This window comes from Coptis chinensis, chromosome 5 (assembly GCF_015680905.1).
Source record: "Coptis chinensis isolate HL-2020 chromosome 5, ASM1568090v1, whole genome shotgun sequence".
NCBI classification, from domain to species: Eukaryota; Viridiplantae; Streptophyta; class Magnoliopsida; order Ranunculales; family Ranunculaceae; genus Coptis; species Coptis chinensis.
Window position 1 is genome coordinate 98066255 of NC_141460.1, and position 24108 is coordinate 98090362.

Here is a 24108-nt window from a genome sequence, read left to right on the forward strand (position 1 = left end):
AACGTGATCATTTTCTATAATTGCACAAACATTAAGGGTCTTCCTTGTCTAGAGAACAACAACTACAACAACAACAATACCAGTAAACGTTCTTATGCTTTCGTTCGAGATAACATTCCAAAAGGATTTAACTGGTACAGAAACTGTGAGTAGAGCATGGAGGTACTGTTTGACGCCTAGTGGCTGTGAGGATTGGGAGCGATCTGGTGGACAGTGGTGGGGTTTCTCACAAGTTGGATGTTTATAGTTATGGAATGATGGTGTTAGAAATGATTGGGGGAAGAAAGAACATCGATGCAGCAGCAGTGAACATGAGTGAGATATATTTTCTGAAAATCATCTTAAACCAGACTTTAATATAGAAGAATCCAATGGGATGTTTGAGGAAGAAACAACCAAAAAAATGATCGTAGTGGCTCTTTGGTGCATACAAACAAACTCTACAAATCGGGCTTCAATGAGTAAGGTGGTAGACATGTTGTAAGGAAACAATGATGACTTGGACACTTGGTAATGCCTCCAAATCCTTTTCTTGATCTATCTTCACTGTTTTCTTCTTTGTCGTTGTAAGAGTTGGTGTACCGCCAAATTTGGATCTGTAGTAGATTTAGTGTGACTACACTAGATGTTCTACTTCTGAAGTTATTGCCAACTTATCGAGACCAAATAAGTGGCAGAGTTTATCTCTTCTATTTTAGTTTTCATAATACGATGTACTTAACACGAATTTGTGTAGCGTCTCGTCGTTCCCGGGTAAATTTGCGATCCAAGGTTGAATTCTAGATCTTGATTCTGCAAGAAGTACTTGCACAACTTGCACAGCTTTAAACCCTCCCCGCAAACCCCACTCAAATACCGTCGTGAAGGCCCAGTAGTGACTTCATATGATTATTGTTCATCTCAACATCACTACTTCAATGACAAATTAGACTAATTTTAAGAAAGCAAAACTATAAATCTGTAGTTAAAAATAAAAACTGCCCGTGGTAAACTTTAGCTGTAAGTCTGTAACTGCAGCTTCAAAGGATTCAATCTCATGAGTCATGACAAATCAACGAAAAAATTGGCTCATGAAATAGAGGAGGTTTACAATAATCTTTCTTCTGGAGAGGTTCCATCAAAGCCATTTCCCATTCTTGAAAACAAAACGGGGGCATAACCATGCTTCAAAATAAGAGCATCTTTGGTGTCGTTTTATTGAAAAATACATCCATTTTCTCTATCCGAAATCTTATTGTAATGCATGGATTACTGTTCCTATGCCACCATAATTACTGTGACAAGGTAAGATGTCCTCATAATAACACCCATGTGAATTAACATATTAAAATCCAGCATGTATATAGATGTTTGTAGTCATTAATCAGGCACGGAGATGTGTTTTCCCTTCACATACATCGCAAATGTTGTAGCCAAGGCCTTCACAGTACGGACATTTTGTTCCCTCGTCAACCCATTCCAGAAACTGCTAACACATTGAAAATGTGCGTGTGAGGAAAAATTATTTAGTGTACCAAATATATATTCATTTTGAAATACTACTCACCTGCGGCTCGATATTTGGTTCGCCAGTTCCATCACATTCTGAAACAGAATAATGACCATTATTAGTTTCAAGTTATAAGTTATAACCAAAGTCTGGTTTAGGAATCTGTATCTAGCTTCTTCCTCACTTATTAATATGTAAGATATAGTCAGTCTGATCCTGTTTGGGTGAGAACTCACGCAAACACACTAATGATCTTGTTGGAGAGGTTGATATGGAGTGAGAGAGACTGTACCACCAATGGCTGCCTACGTATCCAAATTGTTCTCTGGAATCAAGTCTCAAAAATGCACGTAGTTCTTTGTTTGAAATGATTGTTGGGTATTTATAGGAATCTTATTGCTAAAAATACCCTTTCCTTATTTGACGAGATATTTCCCTCTTTGTATGAAATCTTTCCTAAAGCTTCATATGGAAAAAATCCCTTGACATATCTCCGGACCTGCTATATATAACTTGGGTGTCATATTAGTGGGCAGTGTCATTGCTTTAATAGAGGGCATGCCCGAATGCCACATTAGTAGACAAGCGGGGCTGCCACAGTAGCGGGCTAGCAAGCCCGCCTCATTAGTGGCCGGCTCTTATAGTGGTACCCAATGATTGTCGTTCGTAGGGGTACAAGTACAGTGGTACATACACCGCCCCCTCTTTGCCGGATGGAATTGCTTCCTTCGGGAAGAATAGACATCATATTACTATAAAAGAATGAAACAGTGTGGTCACAATTTCTGCGATGCCACGCGAATAACTTAGTTAAGGTACTTAACTTAGAATGCTTTGAATTAAGTGTCGATGTGTGCACAACCTCTTTTATACTGAAGAACACCTAGGTGATAATGTAAAATTTGGGAAACAGAAATTTCATTTTGTTGATAGACCACGATAAACCGGTTTGCATTTATATAGTCATTCCCGCTTGATTGCTATGTGATTTGTGATGAGTGGGGTAAGGTATTGTAAATGCTAACCCCACGATTTTCTGGTGCGTGGGTCAAGATATTGCATATGCAAGTCCCGTGACTTCTTGATGCGTGGAGTAAGGTGTTGCGACGCAAAACTCCACGACTTTGTGATCGTGGAGTAAGGTTTTGCAAACACAAACTCCACAACTTTTTGATCGCGTGGAGTAAGGTTTTGCAAACGCCAACTCCACGACTTTTGATCGTGGAGTAAGGTTTTGCAAACGCCAACTCCACGACTTTTTGATCGTGGAGTAAGGTTTTGCAAACGAAACTCCACGACTTTTTGATCGTGGAGTAAGGTTTTGCAAACGCAAACTCCACGACTTTTGATCGTGGAGTAAGGTTTTGCAAACTCAAACTCCACGACTTTTTTGATCGTGGAGTAAGGTTTTGCAAAGCGCCAAACTCCACGACTTTTGATCGTGGAGTAAGGTTTTGCAAAACGCCAAACTCCACGACTTTTTTGATGCATGGAGTAAGGTTTTGCAAACGAAAACTCCACGACTTTGAATTTGTGTAGGTTAAATACCAACCTCACCTAAACTAAGGTGGTGGTGGTGAACTAGAGCGCTTTCTTTGTACATTGCTTTTGAGGAATTTATATACACCGTGTCGTGTCTTCTTTGAATGGAAGTCAAATATGGAAGAATGAAATTTTATTGATGATTTGAAATTTGAAACAACATAGCTAGTCTGTCTCATGGACAAACACTAAGGAGTCATCCTCAAGCTACCAATTTGTACTAATGGGAAACCAATTTAACGATAAAAACGCCTAAGATGGAGCGATTCCATGGTTTTGGGAGAGGGTTCCCGAAATTGTCTTGAAGGAAATATCGCCCTTAGAGGCGATCGGTCAATGATAAGAGGTCCTTCCCAGTTTTCGCCTAGCTTCCCTGCCTCGATGATCTTTGATTGTCTACACAAAACCCAGTCGCCTGGATGAAAAACTTTCAAGCGAAGCTTCTTGTCATATTGCTTCTTCATTGCGGCTTGGTAATGGAGGAGACGAGCAATACTTTCCTCGCTCAAGACTTCATCTAGATTGGCCTTTGAATGAGCTACTAATTCGTCATTATGGCCATCATTTAAAGGCGTGCCCGGTCGTCGCCCCAAAGAAAAATTTCCGTGGGTAATACCGCCGCTCCATCGCCCGGTTAAATGGTGACATTCTGTCGGAGCTTTGGAGTTGTTCTATACGCCCATAGAGAACGGTACTGGTAACTCCCTTGTCCACTTGCTTTTAGCCTTGTTCGAAATCGGCGTTTGAGGATTGCTAAGATGGATTTATTTGTCGCCCGGCTGCCCATTTGCTTGGGGGTGATAGGGTGCGAAAAATTGTCTTTGAATATGGAGACTAGCACAAAGCACAGTATTTCTTTCGCATCAAATTGCTTTCCATTGTCCGATATTAGCTCGGTAGGGGGATACCAAATCGGCAAATTATATCCTTCCATAGGAACCGCCGTCGGCGTCCGAAGCTTGTATGTGCACCAAAGGTTGTATACGCCCACTTGGTAAAGTAATCAGTAGCTATGAGGAGAAAGCGAACATTCCACCGGAGCTCTAGGTAGGGGCCCAATGATGTCTAAACCCCATTTTGCAAATGGCCATGGTGAGAAAATTGGGTGTAGCTCGATTGGGAAGAGTACCCAAATGATAGTGTTTCTGACAAGGAATACATGTCTGGGAAATGTTTTTCGCATCCAATTGCATATGAGGCCACCAATATCCTTGCGTCATTGCCTTATGAGCCAAACTTCGACCACCCGAATGATTTCCGCATATCCCTGCATGGATTTCTTGTAGCACGGCTGTTCCTTCCTGTGTTGTGAGACACCTCAACATAGGAGACAATGAATTACCTTTCCTGTACAATTGCAGAGTTCCTGTGGATGAAGATATGAGTATAAACTTCCATGAGTCTCTTTTGACGTTATCTGCGATCTTGGGCTCTGCAGGGACTATGCCATTGCGTAGAAATGCAATGACCGGTGTCGCCAATCGTCGATGTCTGCCACGATATTTGGGTAAGTGAAGTTGTCGGGATCTTCTGTAATTTCGTCGTCACCTTGATCGTTACTTTCAGGTATAGAGCAGGAGTCTGCATCATTTTCTTGAAGAGTCATGTTTCCATCTTTCTGGGAAGCGTCTTCACTGGGCTTGTCTTGTAGGGGAATATCATACTTCCTTTTCCTCGTATTGACAATATTAATGTCCGATGGTAGATGTTCCCTATCCATACTGAAAAAGCAACACGCGTTGATGTAGATGTCTGTGAGTTGTTCTAAGGACAAGTCAATGCTTTCGGTCTTCTTTGGAAATCAACGTTAACTTGTCTTGGTCCATCAATGTCTACTGCTGCGGATAGATATGCTAAAGCGTCTGCATGTCGAACATCATTCCGAGGCCTTTGTATAATCTGGATGGTTTCAAACTGGTGAGCAAGTCTGTGAATTAGGTCTAGGTATGCTGCCATTTTATCGTCTCGGGCTTCAAAAGAGCCTGAGAATTGCCCCGCCACCAACCGGTGAGTCGGTGAAAATTTGTAATTTTCGAACTCCTAAGTCCAAAGCTGTGCGCATTGCGTACATGACAGCTTCATATTCTGCTACATTATTGGAGGCCTTGAACCCAAAACGAACTGAGCGCTCAATGGTTGACTTATCTGGCTTGATAAAAACACATCCTAATCCGGCGGTTTGTTGTGTGAGCCATCCGTGTAAACAATCCATGAATCGGATGAAGGGTCGGTATGCTTTGCGAGGGGCTTCCTCGCCTCAACTATAGCCGTTTCACTATAGATCTTTGCTGTCTTGGTTGACCGGGGGACAAAATCGTCGATAGGAAATCTGCCATTAGGGATGCAAGTGCATGACCCTTTTCCGAAATCACGAGGTTCAAAATTGATGCTATAAGCACTTAAGTAGATGTCCCATTCCGCGAGTCTACTTGATTCCCGGCACGCCGGAAAACTTTATAGAGGATATTCCGTGTACACTTTGATCGATCTTCCTTGGAAATATGGCTTGAGTATGCCCCGGCAAAGCATGAACCAAGGCTAGAGCAATTTTTTCAATTCTCGAATATCTGCTTTCCGCCCCCGTTAATGTTTTACTAATGAAGAAGATTGGACGACCGTTTTCTCCATCGATGAACATGACTGCACTTACTGCCGTATCTGTAGCGGCCAAGTAAGCTCCAACAGGTTGCCCAGAATTTGGGCCGCCAAGATTGGTGGTGCGACAAGGTAGTTCTTAATTGATTGAAAGGCATTTTCACAATCATCATTCCACTTTGCTGAGTCTTTTAACGTCTGAAAGAAAGGATGACACCGGTCCGAGTATTTAGAGATGAAACGATTTAGTCTTTCTTAAAACGCTGTGAATCTTGAATCTCCTTTTTTGTTTTTGGAGAGGGCATGGATTGAATGGATCGGATCTGTTCTGGGTTAGCTTCGATGCCTCGACGAGTCATCAAATACCCTAGAAATTTTCCTGATATCAGTCCGAAAGCACATTTCAAAGGATTTAGCCGCATGTTGAATTCGTCAATTCTGTCAAAAACTGATTGTAAGTCAGAGATGTGATCGCCGCTGTGCTTGGATTTTACAACCATGTCATCAATGTAAGCTTCCATTGTCTTGCCCAACATATCTCCGAATATGGTGTTGATCATCCTTTGGTACGTAGCCCCTGCGTTTTTTAAACCGAAAGGCATAACTTGGTAACAAAAAATCCCTTGGTCAGTGATGAATGCAGTTGCTTCTTGGTCTTTAACAGCTAGCGGGATCTGGTGGTATCGAATCACGCATCCATAAATGATAAGCGTGGGTAGCGGGCGTGGCATCTACCAATTCGATATTAAGTGGAAGAGGGTAGGGATGAATCGGGCAAGCTTTGTTAAGGTTCGTGAAATCAATGCACACTCTCATTTTACCATCTTTCTTGGGCACCTTTGCAACCACGTTAGACAACCACCGCGGATATGAAACCGGTCGATATGGTGAGTTGAGAGTAACCGATCAATTTCCTCTCGACTTTGAGTTTTCTATCACGGGGCCATCGCGCTGGAAACCGCCGAGGCGGCTTGATGGTAGGATCCATGTCAAGTGTGTGGCATGCAACTTCAAAGGGTGATCCACGGCATCCGCTTTCGACCCAAGCAAAGATCTTTTTGTTTTTCCGAGGAGTGCTACCATTTCTTTTTGTTCATTTTCCGTCGATTCGCGAAAATGAAAGTTGTTTGTCCGCCTAAATTCCCAATTTGAACTTCTAAGAGGCGATCGATAGTCGGCGGTCCTTCATTTTGTGAACTAGCGGTATAAATCGCGTAAAGTGGCTAACTCGATTTAGACACCTTTGCTTGCGAATTCTCGAGAATTGTATTTCCCGCATATCCGTGACGATATTCATCCAAGACTTTCTCGTGACAAAATTGGGAAGCCATCCGGTCACAGCGCACCTTACAAATTTTGTCGAGATGGGAATTTTCTCTTGCTGGTGAAAGGTAGAGACTCTTGCGCCCATCTTTGTGGAGCCGATCTCTTCCTAGGATTGCATTATCACGGGGACTTGCAATTCATCGGGAGGAATTCAATGTCAATAGACTTGTCCATGGCGTGGTGGTAGAGACTCTTCCCTCTTGGAGTTGTTCGCGGTTCCGTCAAACCCAATGATTGGAGTACTTTTCGTAGTAATTAAATTTTTCTCGACGGTGCATGTTCTTGTAGCAACCTTTTGCAAAAAATGACGACAGAGCTTCCGATATCTATCATGATCGCGGTTGAACTTCGCCATAATCCAACGAAAGCTGAAATGGCGAATGACATCATAATGAGGATGATGGGCCAATTAGATCTCTATCACTAAAACATAGGGGACCAAGCTCGTGGTTTTACGAGCGAATTCCTTCAACAAAATCAATGTTATTGGCGTGATAAAATTCCCGTAAGAAACCAAACTTTGCTCGTTGTTCACACTTTTGCCTTGTTAAGTGAAACATCATTGATTTTGGCATGACCCGGCTAGTATGACATTGTGGCGATCATTGCTACATTTTGTTTCACCGTTTTTGAAAGCACAAACTCATCTAATTGTCCCTTGTCGACTAGCCTCTATTTTTTCCCTTGAGGGATCTGCACTCTCTGTTTCATGGCGAAATCATTGTGGAAGTGACACCAAAGATTTTTGTCACGCGTGTAGACTTAGTGTTTTCGGGCAAGGGTAGTGGTGGAAAAAGTAAGTTCGCCCTTGATCTTTTCATATATCACATTGTACTTGGCATTTAATGGAGTGAGCTTCATTTCCTCCGCGAACCGTGTTAACCTTGTTGTATTCTAACTTCGCTGGTCCTTCCGATATGTTTTGCTTCCGTTTGCCTTTACCTTCGTTTGAGTCTTTACTCCTAAGTCTTTGTCTCTTGAGGCTTTTGATCTAACATCTTCCTCCACGTTAATGAACTAGCGTGTTCGTGCAAACAAATCGGATTTTGATTGTGGGGGTCCCGCATAGGGAGTTGTAAATTCGTTTTATCGAAATGGACTCCTTCCTTGAATGCATGAATAATCATTACGTCGGGGACATCGGTGACCTCTGCTTGCACTTGGCGGAAACGAATTACTTAACTTTGCCAATGCTTCATCCTTTTGTTGCTTGGTGTTGAGCAAGATGTTGACATCCTTAGGGCGTGTCCAATTATGCTTAAACCGATCGTGAACCGGGTTTGCTAATTCTGAAATGACGCGATAGATTGAGTGGCAAGCCGGAAAAGCCAACGTAGAGCTTCTCCTTTTAACGTGAGCCGGGAAAAAGTTTGCCGCGATGGGGGTCATCTTTGCGCCATAGAATTACCCTACTTTTAAACTCCATAACATGATCGTTTGGGTCTCCTCTGCTTCGTTGAGCGTAGGAAGGTCCAGTTGTTTGAATCCTTTCGATGCTCGCATTTTGTATTTTTAGAAAAATCTCCGACGATATCTTCATTTCTTGCAAGGTCTTTCCATCGTGGCTTAGCCGGTGACACCCACATTAGTCATTGTTTTCTTGATGATGTCTTTGATTTGTTGTTCCGTGAATGGTGCACCCGTGGCTTCTAGACTTCACGACTTGAGGAGTAACTTCACTACGTTGCATCTCACGGTGTTGTAAGCCCCGTTGTTGCTTGCTTCTATATTTGGTGGTTCCTTGGGAACATGAGACCTATGCCGATAAAACGGGCTAGGGTCATCGAACCGGGACCCATTTCTTTGGTGTGGCCATATTCGGGCTGACCGTCATTAACCCGTCTCATCGGTTTGTTTGCATTCAAGCCATGTCTAAGGTCATGTTGCAATTAAGCCTCACGAGGTCCCGATCTTGGCGTTGAAATTTTAGTCTTATGGTGGATGTTGTCCACCTTTACGACACGCTTATGATCAACATTCAATGATCTTGTCATGTTATGACCACTTATCGCCTAGTGTTGTTGGTATTTTGAGATCCGGATCGTCTTCTTGAATGAGATGAATGTCCGTTTGACCTTGGGTGACGATGCTTTCGGGGACCGTTTCCAATGGGCCGGGATGTCGCGTAATTAAATTAAATGTAGTCGGTTGGATACACTCCGATTTTCACCGGATCACGGGAGCTCTTGCGGTGTGGAAGATCACGACATCGATCGTCATCCCTTTGTACTTGCTTCCCTTTGTCAAGTCGCTTACGCAAGTAGTTGCTATGCTCCTTCTCTCTTCTCGAACCTCCTCGACGCAAAGACTTCTAACGGCATGTCTTCATCTCCTATCTCCATGTTATCCGGATCTACTTCGCGTTTGCATTTGTAACATCTAGATCTTGAAGGTGAGTTCTTGGAGCCCGAGATGTCGGACGCCTAGATCCGAGTTAATCGTGGCACCGGGAGTTGAAAAGGCCGATCTTGCAGATCTGTTGCGGCCGGTTGTTCTATCACCTCCTGATTGATTAGTATTTCGGTTTTCGTCTTGTTGTTGTTGTGTTCTTGCATTCTTGTTACGCTGAGACCTTGTAGTTTTGCCATTAATGGTGCTTGGAAGAAGGAACGTGGAAGAGGGCCCGATCAATAAGGACCACGGACGGCCCAATTATGTTTGGGTGAGAACTCACGCAAAACACACTAATGATCTTGTTGGAGAGGTTGATATGGAGTGAGAGACTGTACCACCAATGGTCGCCTCACGTATCCAAATTGTTCTCTGGAATCAAGTCTCAAAAATGCACGTAGTTCTTTGTTTGAAATGATTGTTGGGTATTTATAGGAATCTTATTGCTAAAATACCCTTTCCTTATTTGACGAGATATTTCCCTCTTTGTATGAAATCTTTCCTAAAGCTTCATATGGAAAAAATCCCTTGACATATCTCCGGACCTGCTATATATAACTTGGGTGTCATATTAGTGGGCGTGTCATTGCTTTAATAGAAGGGCATGCCCGAATGCCACATTAGTAGACAAGCGGGGCTGCCACAAGATGGCGGGCTAACAAGCCCGCCTCATTAGTGGCCGGCTCTTATAGTGGTACCCAATGATTGTCGTTCGTAGGGGTACAAGTACAGTGGTACATACAGATCCCTAGTACAATCGATATGGATATTTATTCCAAAAGAGAGGGATAATGCTATGAAAACATCAGCATGCTGGCACAAAAATGCAAAGTTTACGGGGATATAATGCCTTTTCGCCTTAACGAGTCTAATTCTTGAGCAAATAGATAACAGACATACCTGTGCATAATCGTGCCCCTCCCCGACAAGCAATACACTTTGTTGTTGAAATCCCCACCATGCTTGCTGAAACCTCTTTGTTTCTGCCCACAAGTCTGGATGAATCTTCCCACCCGATTCTCTCCAAGAAGGAAGACACGGTGGTGAGATGCCTCAAATTCTGCAACTTCATTTTCCTTTATAAAGTTCTGCTTTATCTCCAAAACTTCTGTCACAGAAGCAACTGAAGCTCCATTTGTACTTTCCTGGCAGAAAAAGAAAACCTCTTCAATCGTGACATAGAAATTGAGCAATGCACCACCATAGATTAACAGTGATATTCTTCAGCTTTAGTGCATAAGGGTTATTTATGTTATGTCAGTGAATACATCCGAATTACAAGCCAAAAGTAGATACTCAAAGCCTTTGGATTCCATGAGGCGATACATTAACATTTTAAGTAGTAGAAACAGTAATGTTGTTCATGGGAAGAGCTACGGAAATTTTCAATCAACTAGTTGAACCGACAAAAGGATTTCCTTCTACTTTTACATCAGTGTCAAAAAACTATGTAAAATGAGGTTCCCCTAATGTTGTATTCAGCGTCATTGCTGACTTAGCTGTATACCTTTCCAAAGCACACCATACAAATGTCCCCATCGAAACCATCTTAATCTTAGCAGGATGCATTGGTCCGGTCCTGAACTTGGTACGTGAGGCAATGGGTTTGTAAAAATCTTCACTTCTTGAACATCAAAGTACAGTAGTTCTTGTTTGCTGCAAAACGTGTGCAGGTTTTGGGTGTTCCAAGGGTTACTATTCACTAATATAAGACTTCAAAATGGACAATTCATGTCGCATTTATACATATCTGTATGTGAAGTTATGTTTCCTCTTAAACTATCCATTGAAAGATTAGGCTATTCTTGTTTTCTACTTACTATCTTAAAACCTCCAACAATATCTTGAAAGGTAAAAGAGACATATATGGAGATACTTTGCTACATTGCAGTGGAACAGGTACTAATAAACGACATTCCAACAGTATAGGTAATAGTATCCAACAGCAGGCAGCAAGACATTGTAGGCCAACTATCTAACAAACCATGAAAACGCCATTAACAAGGTTTCCACGATAGATTAACTAAACAAACCTCTCCAACTCTGATCTGCACTTACATGAAAGTTAGGATCAACTGCTCCTTGCTCCATAAATAACTTTTCCAAGAGTTCAGCTGTCATAATTCCATCCTCACAAGCACCTAATGAGGCCTGTCATTGTTTTCGAAGTAGTTAAGTTACATACTGGTTACTAATATCATTCCTTTTTCATTTTTTCATTAGTCCTTTTTTTTTTCTTTTGTGAAAAACAGGATTGAGTTCCCATCATTTTGATTTTATAAAGAAAAATGACAGAGCAAGCAACAAATACACCACTCACTTGCCAAGTTTTTACAGCACGTTCAGTCCCACTCGAGAAGCTAGAAAACTCCATATCTTCCTCACCTGAATAAAATCCCAGGTTTTGTAATGCTTCCTGTCACGATCACACCCCTATTAGAATCCAAATTTTACTTCAGAGATTTAGGTTTGGACACTTTCAGCTCATAGGTGAGAAACCAAAGAAATTGATGTTACCACCATAACAAACTTGGGTTACTCCTGTCGAGTATACACCCATTACTATGACATTTTAACTCTATCCTAACTGAGATGCCATCCGGTACAAAGTGTAAGCACAGACAATTAAGGATATTTGTTTTATACATATTATCAAGCGCATTTTCCCTCTTGCATAGTTGGTCACAATCAAGTTCTTGTCCAAAAAAACGTCTCCAACTTTTCATCCTCACGATTTACATTATATGAGACCTCTTCTGGCTGGTTCAAATAGTAAAATGCCCTAAGCATCACCTTTACATTTAATATTCTAAATCCTTCAACAGTGAGCGATGCTTTTAAATAGCTGGCTATAAGAAGATATGTGATTATGAAAGTTTCAGATAGTTCGCTACTTTCTACATATAAAAGGCAAAAAAAAGTTTATAAGCAGCTACAGAGATCTGACTACTGCAGAAGTGCAGGGCACCAGGTAACTAGTAATAACACTATGGTCACAAAGCATCATGTCAATCTGTCTTGACTAGCCTCATTTCTGTGGTTATGTTAATTGTCCTTAGATTTTAATTCATAACTGCATGCTACATTCCAATGTACTTCTCATCTATAGCAAAATTCGCTCATGAAACTGTTTGCGCAATTCTTTTTCATCTGTAACAGTTCTTATAAGTGTCATAAAAAATTTATATGGAATTATTCAATTCAAATTATATATAAATAAAGTCAATCAACCAAACTCGCCTTGAAATTTCTTAGCGGAAATGCAAGCAGACCTGCATTGCATGAACCTCCACGCCTTCCGAGCCTTTCCTCAAAGACGAAATCCTCTTATTCTTCCTCTTTTTCATCTCTTCATTTACGCCGCTATCGAAATCCCTCATTTCCTTCACTTCCTCCTTCTCTGACTCCAAGATCATAGGAATAGGACCTGACCCACTCTCCGAAATCAAATTCTTATTCACAGTACTCAAATCCACTTCCTTCAAAACCTTAAGAATGTTATCTACACTCGATACATTCTCCGAAACTGAACTCGACTTCTGTCTTTCTAACGCTTGTACTTGTTTTTTCAAATGATCAATCTCTTGAACAAGTGATTCTCTTTCGGCACTCCAACGTGTTTCTTCACGTACCCATCTTTGTTCTTCACGTATCCATCTTTGTTCTTCTCTTAACCAACGTATTTCTTCTCTTTCCCAAGAAGAAGATGGATTATTCGAAGAAGAAGCAGAAACTAGTGAGAAGCATCTTGGTTTGTGAATATGGAATGAAAGTGAGTTTAGTTGTGAAGGGGTGTGAAGTCTGTGAAAGAGCATGGAATGAGAAGGTGGTGGTGGTGGAGCATGTAGGAGAAGAAGAGAAGAAGAAGTTGCCATGGTGAGAGGGAAGGAGAGTGAGTCAAGTGTTTTGAGAGATAAGATAGTGTTCGTAGTGTTAATTCTGAAATGAGGAAATGCGCTCCACATGTTTCAACTTTCGACGCGAAAGTTCTGCAAGTTACCATAATAACCTGCCGATATTTTCCCTGTCAAAAATTTTTGACTGCCAAATATATCAATGAAATCTGCCCAGTCTAACCCAGGGGTAGAATTTGGGTCGGGTTAGCCCAAATCCAATGGGCTAAAACCCGATTTTTGTTGGTTCTGGGCTAACATTTGTCTAGGTCTTGTAAAATCAAAACCCAAATTAATTTCGAGTTGGGTTCGGGTTAGAATATCAAATAACCGAAAAGCCCGAGCCCGTCTGCATATATGTATGTGTATATTTCATTCTTTATATTCTGTTACATTGTTTCCTTATAAAGATTTATTCTTGTCAAAAATAAAGTTGAAAATATCAATTTTAGAGAGAATAATTAAATCAATCAGGTTAACTTCTCTTTCAAATAATCAAATCCCTTTAATTTAGTTAAAAATATTGAATTTCAGTGTTATTTATTTCTTAATTTATTTATTTAACAGTGAAAAGACGTTCAGTTCTATACTGTTTAACACTGAAACCCGAGAAACTTGACCAACCCGAGTTGGACTTGAGTTGAAAATTTAAAGAACGACTAGAGTGTAGTCTCGGGCTCGGGTTGAAACATTTGTAACTCGGGTTGGGCTCGGATTAGGCCTCAATCCGATCCACCCCGCCCGAGTTCCACCCCTCTCAAACCTTCCGCTCTCTCAATTTTTTGAACCATCACACGAGAAAAAAAACAAGAAAGAAAAAAAATAAAACCCAACCAGGCAACCAGGCATTTGGACAGACTCTTTTCGTTGTATTGATGAGTATGGGAAGTTAGTTGCAAGTCCGACTTGGTGATGATAAACATGTGCAGGTATTAAAAGTCTGATAAATGATGTTTATTATGTTCCTGGTTTGGCTCATAACTTGCCAAGTGGTCGGTCAATTGATTCAAAAAGGTTTTCAAGTTTTATTTAATGGTGATGCATTTTATTAAGGATATATGTGAGTCAAAGGAAAACTGTCAAGCACAGTCAAAGTTATGACAGCTCAGCAACTGTAACTAATTATGTTTAGTAGTGATTAGTAACTAATCTTATGTAACTGACTCTGTCTAGTATATAAGAGCAATGTAATAGTTTATGTAAGAAGAGAATAAACTGATTTTTCTTCTCAATCACTCTTCTATCATGGTGTCAGAGCGCGTCACCAATTGGTGTTCCTCAATCACTCTTCTATCACATTTGAAATCAGAAAACCCAAATCTGGTTTGCCTCTTGTTAATCTTCAGATGACGAAAAACAAGATGTACGTTTTCTCTTGAGCTCTGTAATGAAAGTTCAAGGCTTTGGCATTTACATTATGGCCATTTGCATTCTAATGGACACTGAAGTTATTAAGACAGAAAAAATTGGTGGTTGGGTTTGCCTAATTTATTGATTGTGTTGATGGTGTATGTGAAAGTTGTATATACGGGAAGCAGCGCCGGTTACACTGGAACTTGTCTATGCAGATATTTGTGGCCCGACAAGAACTCTATTCTTTTCAATAAAATTTTATTCTTTATAATATATAAAATTATTGGCAAACTTGTTTTCGAATTTTGTCGCAGTTCACTAAGAGCATTTGCAATGCAAATTCACCTCCACGTAGGCACTTATTCCCCCTCATTTTATCAAAACGGTGAAAAGCAAAATGAAGCGGTGCAATGCAAGGTGAAAAAAAAAATTCGGTCGGGATTTTGATTGAGACGGAATGTAACATCCCGTCCGGTATTTTGTCTGAAGTTAAAAAAAACACTCGAGTCGGGATGAAACATTCCGTCCGAAAAAAAAATCGAAAAAAAACACACCAGACGGAATCCAACATCCCGTTGGAAATTAACAAGTCAGCCACTATCTCGGTGGAAGGTTTCACCTTGTTTTTTGAAAGGGGAATAAAGTCCGCGGCTTATTCATCCCTGCGTTACCAATGACCTTTTTGGCCAAAAACTGGTGACTATAGTCGCAAACCCCTGATATTCACCTGCATTCATAGTTCGTGATTCCGAACGAAACTCCGGAATTCCGCTCGGAATTTCGGTTTTTCAAAAAATCGAAATTTTAAACATAGTGTTGAAATAATCGAAATTCCGAATTCTATAGGGTCGAAATTTACTGGATTTCGGTTTTTGGATTTACCGGAATTCCGAGAATTCCGAAATCCCGAACTATGCCTGCATTGCAAATGCTCTAAATACACCATACTATATCTAGTTTTTATATTGCCCCTTTTCATCACCTTTCACTAATTCTATACACCGTGTATGTGTATGATGAAATATTCAAAGCGATTTCAACAGAACGCCATTGAAATCTGTTAAAACTTCAATAATTTTTCGTCTAAAATGCAACTATGCAAGTTAAACTTTTTTTTTTTCTCTCTTAAAAAAACCAATTCAAAATTCAAAATTTCAAGTGACTGAAAATCCAACAGTCCAACACAACAAGGGTTCTTCACTTAATTTGAGTCAGACTAATTACCATATTTAGCACATTTAAATGTCAGTCAGACAGTACCCGCCAACACAACCAAAAACCTGCTTTCTCACAACTCTCTCTCACTCTTCACTTTATACACTCTCACCTACTCTCTCTCACTCTCTCACTCACTCTTCTTTACCTTAAAACTCTCATCTACTCTCTCTCTCTCTCTCACACACACACACTCACAAAAAACCCAAACCATTTTCATCTTGTTTGAGAGAGAATGTCGGGAATTACAGGCAGCCAAGTACCAAAACTTGAAGCAGGGGAAGAAGAGAAGCCCAAAACTGTTAAGAAAAAACGTGAATTTGCAAAAGACAAAGGCTATTTCTCTCATCCACCATACAAGGAGGTAAAATAAAATAACGTTTTCATCTTTTTTACTTCTTTTAAAGTTTTATCATGTTAATTTTTTTTTTTCTGATACCATGATGTGTGTTTTTATAACCATGGTCAAATATTAGATGATCATCACTGCAATTGTTTGTTTGAAAGACAAAAATGGTTCAACTCAAAAGATGATCTTGAAGCACTTTGAAGACACATACATAGGTATTAAACTCCCGCCAAATTACAGAGGTCTTGTTTGTTATTATCTTAAGACACTTGTTGCTTCCGAGGAAGTTGTTAAGCTTAAGAATGGTGGGTATGTGCTTGCTCCGATGCTGAGTAATCAACCGTCTTCTTCCAGTGAGTCTGTTGTTTCTGTTGTTAGGGACATGCCAATGAAGAAACCCGTTGCTGCGAAGAATAAGAAGAAGGTGAAGCCGGTTGATGTGAGGAAGAGGGTTACTACTAGGTCAGTGACAAAGAAAAAACCGGGCCCAGTTGCGAATAAAACGATGAATGTAGCTAAGGCGAAACCAGCTGCAAAGAAACCTAAGTTAGTATCTGAGCTGAAGAAGACTGCGGCTAAGTCGAAGTCCAAGGCAGCGACGAAATCTAGAGCTGGATTGAAGGGAAAAGAAGTTGCTAAGCTGAAAGCTAAGCAAGTAAAGAAGGCAGCGTCGCAGCCTAGGGCTGGATTGAAGGCAAAAGCAATTGCTAAGCCAAAAGCCAACCAAGTAAAGAAGGTTGTGAAGAAACCAGAATCTGCGGTGAAGCCAAAGGCGGCTAAACGAGCTAAGGTTGTTGAGACAGTGGCGCGAGCAGCTCCAAGGAAGAAGGAGACATATGTGCCAGCAGCTCCAAGGAAGAGAGTAATGCTTGATAGAAAGGCAAAGATGAAGCAACCAAAGACTATGCCTAAATCAAAGCCAAGTCCAGCTTTGAAGCCTAAAGCTAAAGGTATGAAGAAGGTTGCTCAACCAAAAGCTGCAATGAAGTCAAAGCCGAAACCGACTAGGGTAATGCCTGCTAGGAAGGGAAAGGCAGAGCCACCAAAGACTGTGGCAAAGTCGACTCCAAAGCCAAAGCAAGCAACAAAGCACAAAGCTAAACCGGTCAAGCAGGTTGCCAAGCCCAAGGCTGGAAAGAAACCAAACCCGAAACCAGCCAAGGTTCCCACGAGAGTGATGCCTTCTAGAAAGGCCAAGAAGTAGGAAATTCAATGTTGGTTTAAGTAACTCTGTGTGCTCTTTTACGTTTTTTTTTTTCTGTTGGAAATGTGTGTAGGTATGTAATAGACTAATAGTACGCCGTTTAGATGTTGTTTTCACTCTCACGGGGACAAATTATTTTGTAATGGCTGGTGTTATATCTGTTGTATTCTGATAGATACTTATGTGTGTATAATCAGGTCTCCGACAAGCTTTTGTTAGTAGATGCACTTCTATGTTGTAGTCACTTCAGATGCTAGAACTTTTGCCTGTATGAATTCAGAAGCGGCTAATCTTCAGATGCAATTTTCTCTATATCGTACCCTTAATCTTTCCTTCAATCTATACATCTAGCATTCTGTACTAGTCTCAATGTTGATTTTGATTACTACCCTTACTTGAAGGTGCAACGTATATATTAGATGTGTCCCGAACTATATGCAGTTGGGTTGTGATTATAGTGTTATACATACCATGTGGTACAAACCCGTGGCAGTCTTACTTACTTATTGTTGCCTATAATCTGCACCCGATTTACAAGACTTCAGTACATGGTGGATTAACCGAATATACACTCTCGTGTATACTAAACTTCTCTGACAAAATCTGGATCACACTGAGATGACTAGTGTGTGACAGTTTTGTTCTTAACGGGATTCTGAATTCGGTTTATGCTTCTTTTAATTTACAGAGACATGATATAAGGTTGCATTTGAGAATGAGGGTGACAAGCAGAAACTAGACTAAATATATGAGGTTATCATGATCTTTTTTGTTGGGAAAGAGTTTGGCTTGTAGATGCTATAGAGTCTTGCAAAAATGTTCATTAGCTCTGCTAACATAGTCAAAATTGTGTTGACTGAATTGGAGTTCAAGACATCTCTCCTTCAACTGCCTTTGCTTCAGTAAGAAAATATTGGCAGTGAGTGCAGAAAAAGGGCTTTGTTCATTTAGCTTACCTTGAGTTGCAGGTGCAGTTGCAGAAGAAATAATAGTAAGAAGCCAAAGTGGTTTTCAGAATTCATTACAGTTTGGATTGAAAATGATATATTCTATTGAACTTTAATTCAGTCTACAGAAAAAGCTAAAAGAGAAAGGAAGAACAGCATTCGGAAAACAAAAGTAGCCACACCAAGTTTTTTCCCCAGTAAACAATGACTGTAGAAATCTCTACAACTATTGAGCGTCAGTTAAAGAAAAATTTAGAAAAGATAGGAGGAACTGTGTTCAAAAACAGAAGTAGCCACATCAAAAAACTTATTCAGTAAACAATGACTGCAGGCTGTTCAACATTAGAAGGCAAGAATTTGCTATAGTTATGTAAACTATAGTAACAGGTTAACCGCATTGAACACTGAACTGACAAAACTCTATGATCGAAAACGAAACTGCTCTAGAAGCAGCTGTTATCCGTGAGCCAAACAAGAGCAACTTCAATCTGAACAAAGTAAGCATATTGGCATTGCTTTTGGATCAACTTCCCAACAGCCTTTTAAATGTGCACCCCTTTCTCCCCGTGAGCTGAAAAGCAGGTATCCTATGAGAAAATCTTAACAGTTGACACCGAGATATGTCCAAAGTACACTGTAGATTTGCCTTGAAAACCATATCAAATCCCTCGACTAATTTCACAACCAGCACTTTTGTAACTTCATCAGTGATATCAATGACTTCTACAATGTCATATTCATACTCGACAAGCTCAGAACAGGTCATTTCACTGTCAAAGTTCTTATATAATGCCCATAACTCGCCCTTTCTTGGGATGATCTCGTACTTGTGTATACCACAGACCTTTGCTTCTGATTTATGAGAGAACATTCGAGAATCACTTAATTGAGTTAATACAACTGTTTTACCAAGTCTAAACATTCCACAAGCAACAGGCATCTCCTTTTCAAACCATTGTTGGACGCCTTTAGGTGCCCCGTATGGTTCAAGCCATGTAATAGACAGTTTAAAATCCGGAAAAGTTTTAATCCAATTTATCTGCGCATAATTCTTTGGCATTGCATCAAATCGGCAGTTCACTGCCCAGATCTGATGATGCTGAAACTTCCATGGCTTTCTGTCAGCTTCAAAATCATAGTGGACTTTATATCCAAGTTGGGTACCATCACCTTCCGGACTTTGGCCATGCTCTGAACTTTCTTCTTCATCTGAATCAAGTACCACAACAGTGACCGTAGTTTTCTCAGCCACTGATTCTGGGTTCAGCGAGGAGCACTCCATATCAACTTCCTTCCATACTCCCTCCCCTTGGGAAACAGCAACTTCTACGGGAGGAATAGCATCACCAAGTGGAGACCAATCCATATCAACTTCAGGCTGTTCTGCTTCCCATTCTGAATTGTTGTCATACAGAAGCTCTGTAGCTTCTTCTTCGTCTGAATCAAGGATTATGATCGGAGTGCTCTGACGGTTATGCACATTTTGACAGCCAAGACCTTGCAAGTCTTCAGCATGTGATCTATACGTCAAAGGAATCCAGTAGGCAAATCAATTCCAGTAAAATGGGTTTGTCTTCCCATTCTGAATTGCTGCCAAACAGAAGCTCTGTAGCTTCTTCTTCGTCTGAATCAAGGATTATGATCGGAGTGCTCTGACGGTTATGCACATTTTGACAGCCAAGACCTTGCAAGTCTTCAGCATGTGATCTATACGGAAGAGGGTCAAGGAATCCAGTAGGAAAATCAATTCCAGTAAAATGGGTTTGTCTTCCCATTCTGAATTGCTGCCAAACAGAAGCTCTGTAGCTTCTTCTTCGCCTGAATCAAGGATTATGATCGAGTGCTCTGACGGTTATGCACATTTTGACAGCCAAGACCTTGCAAGTCTTCAGCATGTGATCTATACGGAAGAGGGTCAAGGAATCCAGTAGGCAAATCAATTCCAGTAAAAATGGGTTTGTCTTCCTCATCCGAATCAGAAGAAGAGAAGCATGATGAGCCACTGGTACTTAGGTTCTCCATGGTAGTTTCTTGAAAAAGAGCGCGAAAAGAAGTTGTTAGTATAATTTAAGAGAACCAGAGAAATACAAAGGAAGAAGACTAAACAAAATTCCAAGAGCAGCAGCATAGGAACAGTAAATGGAAACTCTTGATCACATAATGCAAAAGAAAACAAGAAAAATAATATAGAAACGCAAATTCCGTATCAAACTCATGCAGTCTTAAACCTAATGAAATTCAGCCGAAAAGCAGAACCAATGCCTAGGATGGAAGAGAAGTATATATGGATGGTTCCACTTTTACCTTAAAGATAAAACTAACTGTAAGACATTTATGCAACTTATCACATTTCTGCATTATTGAATGTACTGCAACTAATATCTATCATTGTTAAAGAACTTGCTCAGCCTAAAATGAACTGCACTAGTACCTAAAGATATTTGCCTACTCATACACATTTATTCACAACAAAATCTAATTTATTAGGCAGAAAAAACAACGTATTAACTATTAAGTCACTAATTAAAACACCTAATCATACACAAATGAGGTTTAAGGACACACATGCCCACTCACACTCATTCTTAACATAAATCTAATTAGGTTGAAGAAACACCATAGTCTGATTACAAATCAGCACACCTAATTATACATAAATCATGTTTAAGGATACCCTCCTAATCAGATCTCTCCTTCTTGACGTAGAAGTGAAGGGGATGCGTTATCGGCTTCTATTTCTCAAAAGCAGCAGGCCTGTGCCTCTAAAACCTATTAAACCTTCTAGTTATTGACTGCACATATCACACTTGTTATACGCAGACAAAGGCTTTCTGTTTGCTCAAGGGGATTTCCACCCTGGTCTTGACTCGTGAAGTAACGGATATTGTCAATCAGTTATTTTAGTAGTCTGGAGCTACAGTAAGTTTGCAAAACTTTTCTATTTTCCTTGGTCCAAACATCACACATCCTCTTTGTAGAGACTTGCCACACTCCTTCAGAGTTTTTCTAGCACCAAAGTACGAAAATTATTCGGACTTGCCTCTACAAAATGGTCCTGTATCAGCACTATATGTTGCCCAGATTTCATCTCGTTGGACAAGACCTTTGTCTAGTGACTTTGGTAAAAATGTGCATTCTCTACTTCTAGTTTGCCAATATATACAATGCATATAATTCTCATTCCTAAACCTCTTCTCCATAATTGGCCAAACAAAAACTTCCACTGGTCTAAATCAAGGGTTTTATACATAAATAAAAACTCTGGAATCCCTCCAAAATAAAACACACAAACGAAAATGAGTCTGAAAATGCTTACCTATACCAAAACTAGGCCTCTCATCTGGTTCTGAAAATTCTTCCTCTCCTGCTTTGTTTGATACTTGTCTATCAGTTACACAAGTCCTCATCTCCTCTTTCACTGTATCTTCACCAAAAAGAAAAACCAATCAGCACAGTTACTTGAACAAAACAAAGAAAGTAATGGGACAAAGGGGTATCCCAATTTTGTTCTTGCCCAACATGATATGTTAAAAAATGGACACTTTCTTGCGTTTCTTTCTATCATAAACACTTTTAACGTTCCCACAAACTTTTGTGGTAATTCCAAACCACATTTCTGAAAATTTTGACCAAATTCCATAGCTTGTTTTCAACCAAAATTTCATAAGACAAACATATTGTTCTAAAGGTTGAGTTTTTACCGAAACTGTTGTGCGTTGGTGATGAAGAATATTCTGAGTCATAGAAAGAGGAAGATGAAGATGATGGAGAAGAATGGTAAGGTGTACTTGTCTCCATGAGAGCTTCTTGTGTGATTCTGGTACTCAGCTCAAATGGTGGGTGTTTCAAGTGTCAACTCTTCTGAAGTTCTGACCGTTGTTGTGAAGATGGAAATTCAAAGCAAGTATGGTCTGTGTGTTTTGAGTTCATTCAATCCAATTCCCCGAAATGGTATGGTAGAAGTTTTGGATAAAGTAGGTTCCCTCTCTTTTTTTCATTTTTTGTGAAAAGAGACAAGAAGCTTTAAACTTGGTACAGAGCAAATATATTTCGGTTGTACCCAACGGTCACAAAATAATGCCTTCAATGTACTCGGAATCAATTGTATCGAAATGAAAATTATCATTAAAATGTCCGCTACTCCAATGGTATGTTTTTGCCAAAATCTATGTTGCATGGACATGGACCCGGACACTAACGCAGCGACTCGATTACATAGTACAAAATATCAGGATATGGGTATTTATCGATCTCTGATTTATGGATATGTATCGTGGATATATCTCTCTCTTTGGGGATATTTGACAATGTTTCAAAATATATATATTTATCGAAAATTTTATTTTTTAATATATCATGAACATTATTTAATTTATTTGAAATATAATGGTAAATATTAAATAAAATTGTTACATATACAAAATATCGCCAAATATCTCTAAATATCGCAAAATATCTCCAAATATCTCAAATATCGCAAATATCGTTGAAATATCGCCGATATTTAATTATATATCTCAAACATAATATTTATATATCTTTCTCTGAAATCTGGATAGATATCGACAAATATCGGGATATATCGGGATATTTTGTACTATGCTCGATTATATCTCAAAAAAATAGGACGCGTACGCGTCAAATGATGCAGAAATTAATTAATATTTATAATTTTATTTTATATAAACTGAACATTAAAAACTAAATTAAATATATCAACATTCATAAATTCAAAACTATTAAAGATAAATAACCATAAAATTAAGTTTAATATTTCCTAATTAAACTTTAAAAACATATTATAAGTCTTAACAAAACAAAAAATGAAAAAATTGAATTTTTTAATATTATTTTGAATTATTTTTTATTTTTTTGGGTCAAAATCTGCATCCGGACTATGTTGACCGCGTCTTGACCTGCGTCCGGTTTAGTTGACCACGTCCAACGCGCGTCAATGCCGCGTCCGCGTCGGACGGCGGACACAGCCCATTGATAGGTGCGTTCATGCTTTAGAGGCCAAAATTAAGGAAAAATCTTCAATTCACTTTCACTTTTTATCAGTGACGATGTGTGATTAGTTGTAACGGTCGTGTGACTAAGTTATCTATAGGCTCATCTGGTGGTGGTAATACTAGTTAACCCGGCTACTATTTGTGTAAAAGCAAATTTTGCTACAATTTGTTCTGTAATTTGTTTGTTGAAGTAGAAATAAAATTGTTTTCAGGGTTTGTTGCTTATGTCATTCAACCAGCAAATTGTTAATTCAATCAAAACGTCCAAACTACAACGACCCATTGATAGATTGGCTTGAAGGGAGATTTATGCTAGGAAAGTGTCACACCCGTATCCACGCGCTGAAGCACTTACCATAATCTTGCTTTATATGATTATATCAAGCAAGCTAATTATATCTAAGTAGTTGTTCAATAATCTTATTGCCATCTGGACATCTCCTGGCTTCTGCCAATGATATGTGATGAATTTGAACAGTATTTCGCATGGTTTTTGTTACGACCTGAAAAATCTCAAGTCTCTTTCTTAGTTCGTTGTGACTCAGTCCTTACTTCGGACCTATGGGCCTCACAGGCCTAAATAAGGCCACAACAGTTTTGAAGAATCACTAGGGTAAACATCAAGCGAGGCAGAAAAATAATCAAAAACAGCTGAGGCTTGACCGCTTGATCAACTTGTGGACAGGCACAAAATGAAAAGTTTGCACTAAAACCAGCATCAGATTCCCAACTGATTAATGGAGCAGAATTCCATTTCTTGTCCATCCATAGATATATGATTATTTATTTCAA

At 39.8% G+C, this 24108-nt stretch overlaps 2 protein-coding genes and 1 pseudogene across 4 annotated transcripts; 1 reads left to right on the top strand and 2 right to left on the bottom strand.

Moving 5' to 3' along the window:
• Nucleotides 1-1049: 1049 nt before the first annotated feature.
• LOC147500768 (protein disulfide isomerase pTAC5, chloroplastic-like) lies at nucleotides 1050-13286 on the bottom strand (annotated as a pseudogene). Its single transcript, XR_015196514.1, has 6 exons — nucleotides 12616-13286; nucleotides 11664-11759; nucleotides 11402-11494; nucleotides 10244-10488; nucleotides 1547-1584; nucleotides 1050-1465 (listed from the first exon to the last, which is right to left on the bottom strand). The product of XR_015196514.1 is annotated as a protein disulfide isomerase pTAC5, chloroplastic-like (transcript).
• Nucleotides 13287-15914: 2628 nt separating this feature from the next.
• Nucleotides 15915-17660, top strand: LOC147500769 (uncharacterized). Its single transcript, XM_086559421.1, has 2 exons — nucleotides 15915-16168; nucleotides 16281-17660. The coding sequence occupies exons 1-2, from the start codon at nucleotides 16040-16042 to the stop codon at nucleotides 17355-17357; spliced, it is 1206 nt and encodes a 401-aa protein (XP_086415547.1). The 5' UTR covers nucleotides 15915-16039; the 3' UTR covers nucleotides 17358-17660.
• Nucleotides 17661-18594: 934 nt separating this feature from the next.
• On the bottom strand, nucleotides 18595-22193 carry LOC147500770 (uncharacterized). Of its 2 annotated transcripts, none has more exons than XM_086559422.1 (4): nucleotides 22006-22193; nucleotides 21621-21728; nucleotides 19989-20334; nucleotides 18595-19801 (listed from the first exon to the last, which is right to left on the bottom strand). In XM_086559422.1, the coding sequence occupies exons 3-4, from the start codon at nucleotides 20077-20079 to the stop codon at nucleotides 18828-18830; spliced, it is 1065 nt and encodes a 354-aa protein (XP_086415548.1). In that variant the 5' UTR covers nucleotides 20080-20334; nucleotides 21621-21728; nucleotides 22006-22193; the 3' UTR covers nucleotides 18595-18827. The 2 variants fall into 2 exon arrangements, with proteins under 2 accessions (XP_086415548.1, XP_086415549.1); XM_086559423.1 differs by having other exon boundaries at nucleotides 21621-21722; nucleotides 22006-22145.
• Between the last annotated feature and the right edge of the window lie 1915 nt (nucleotides 22194-24108).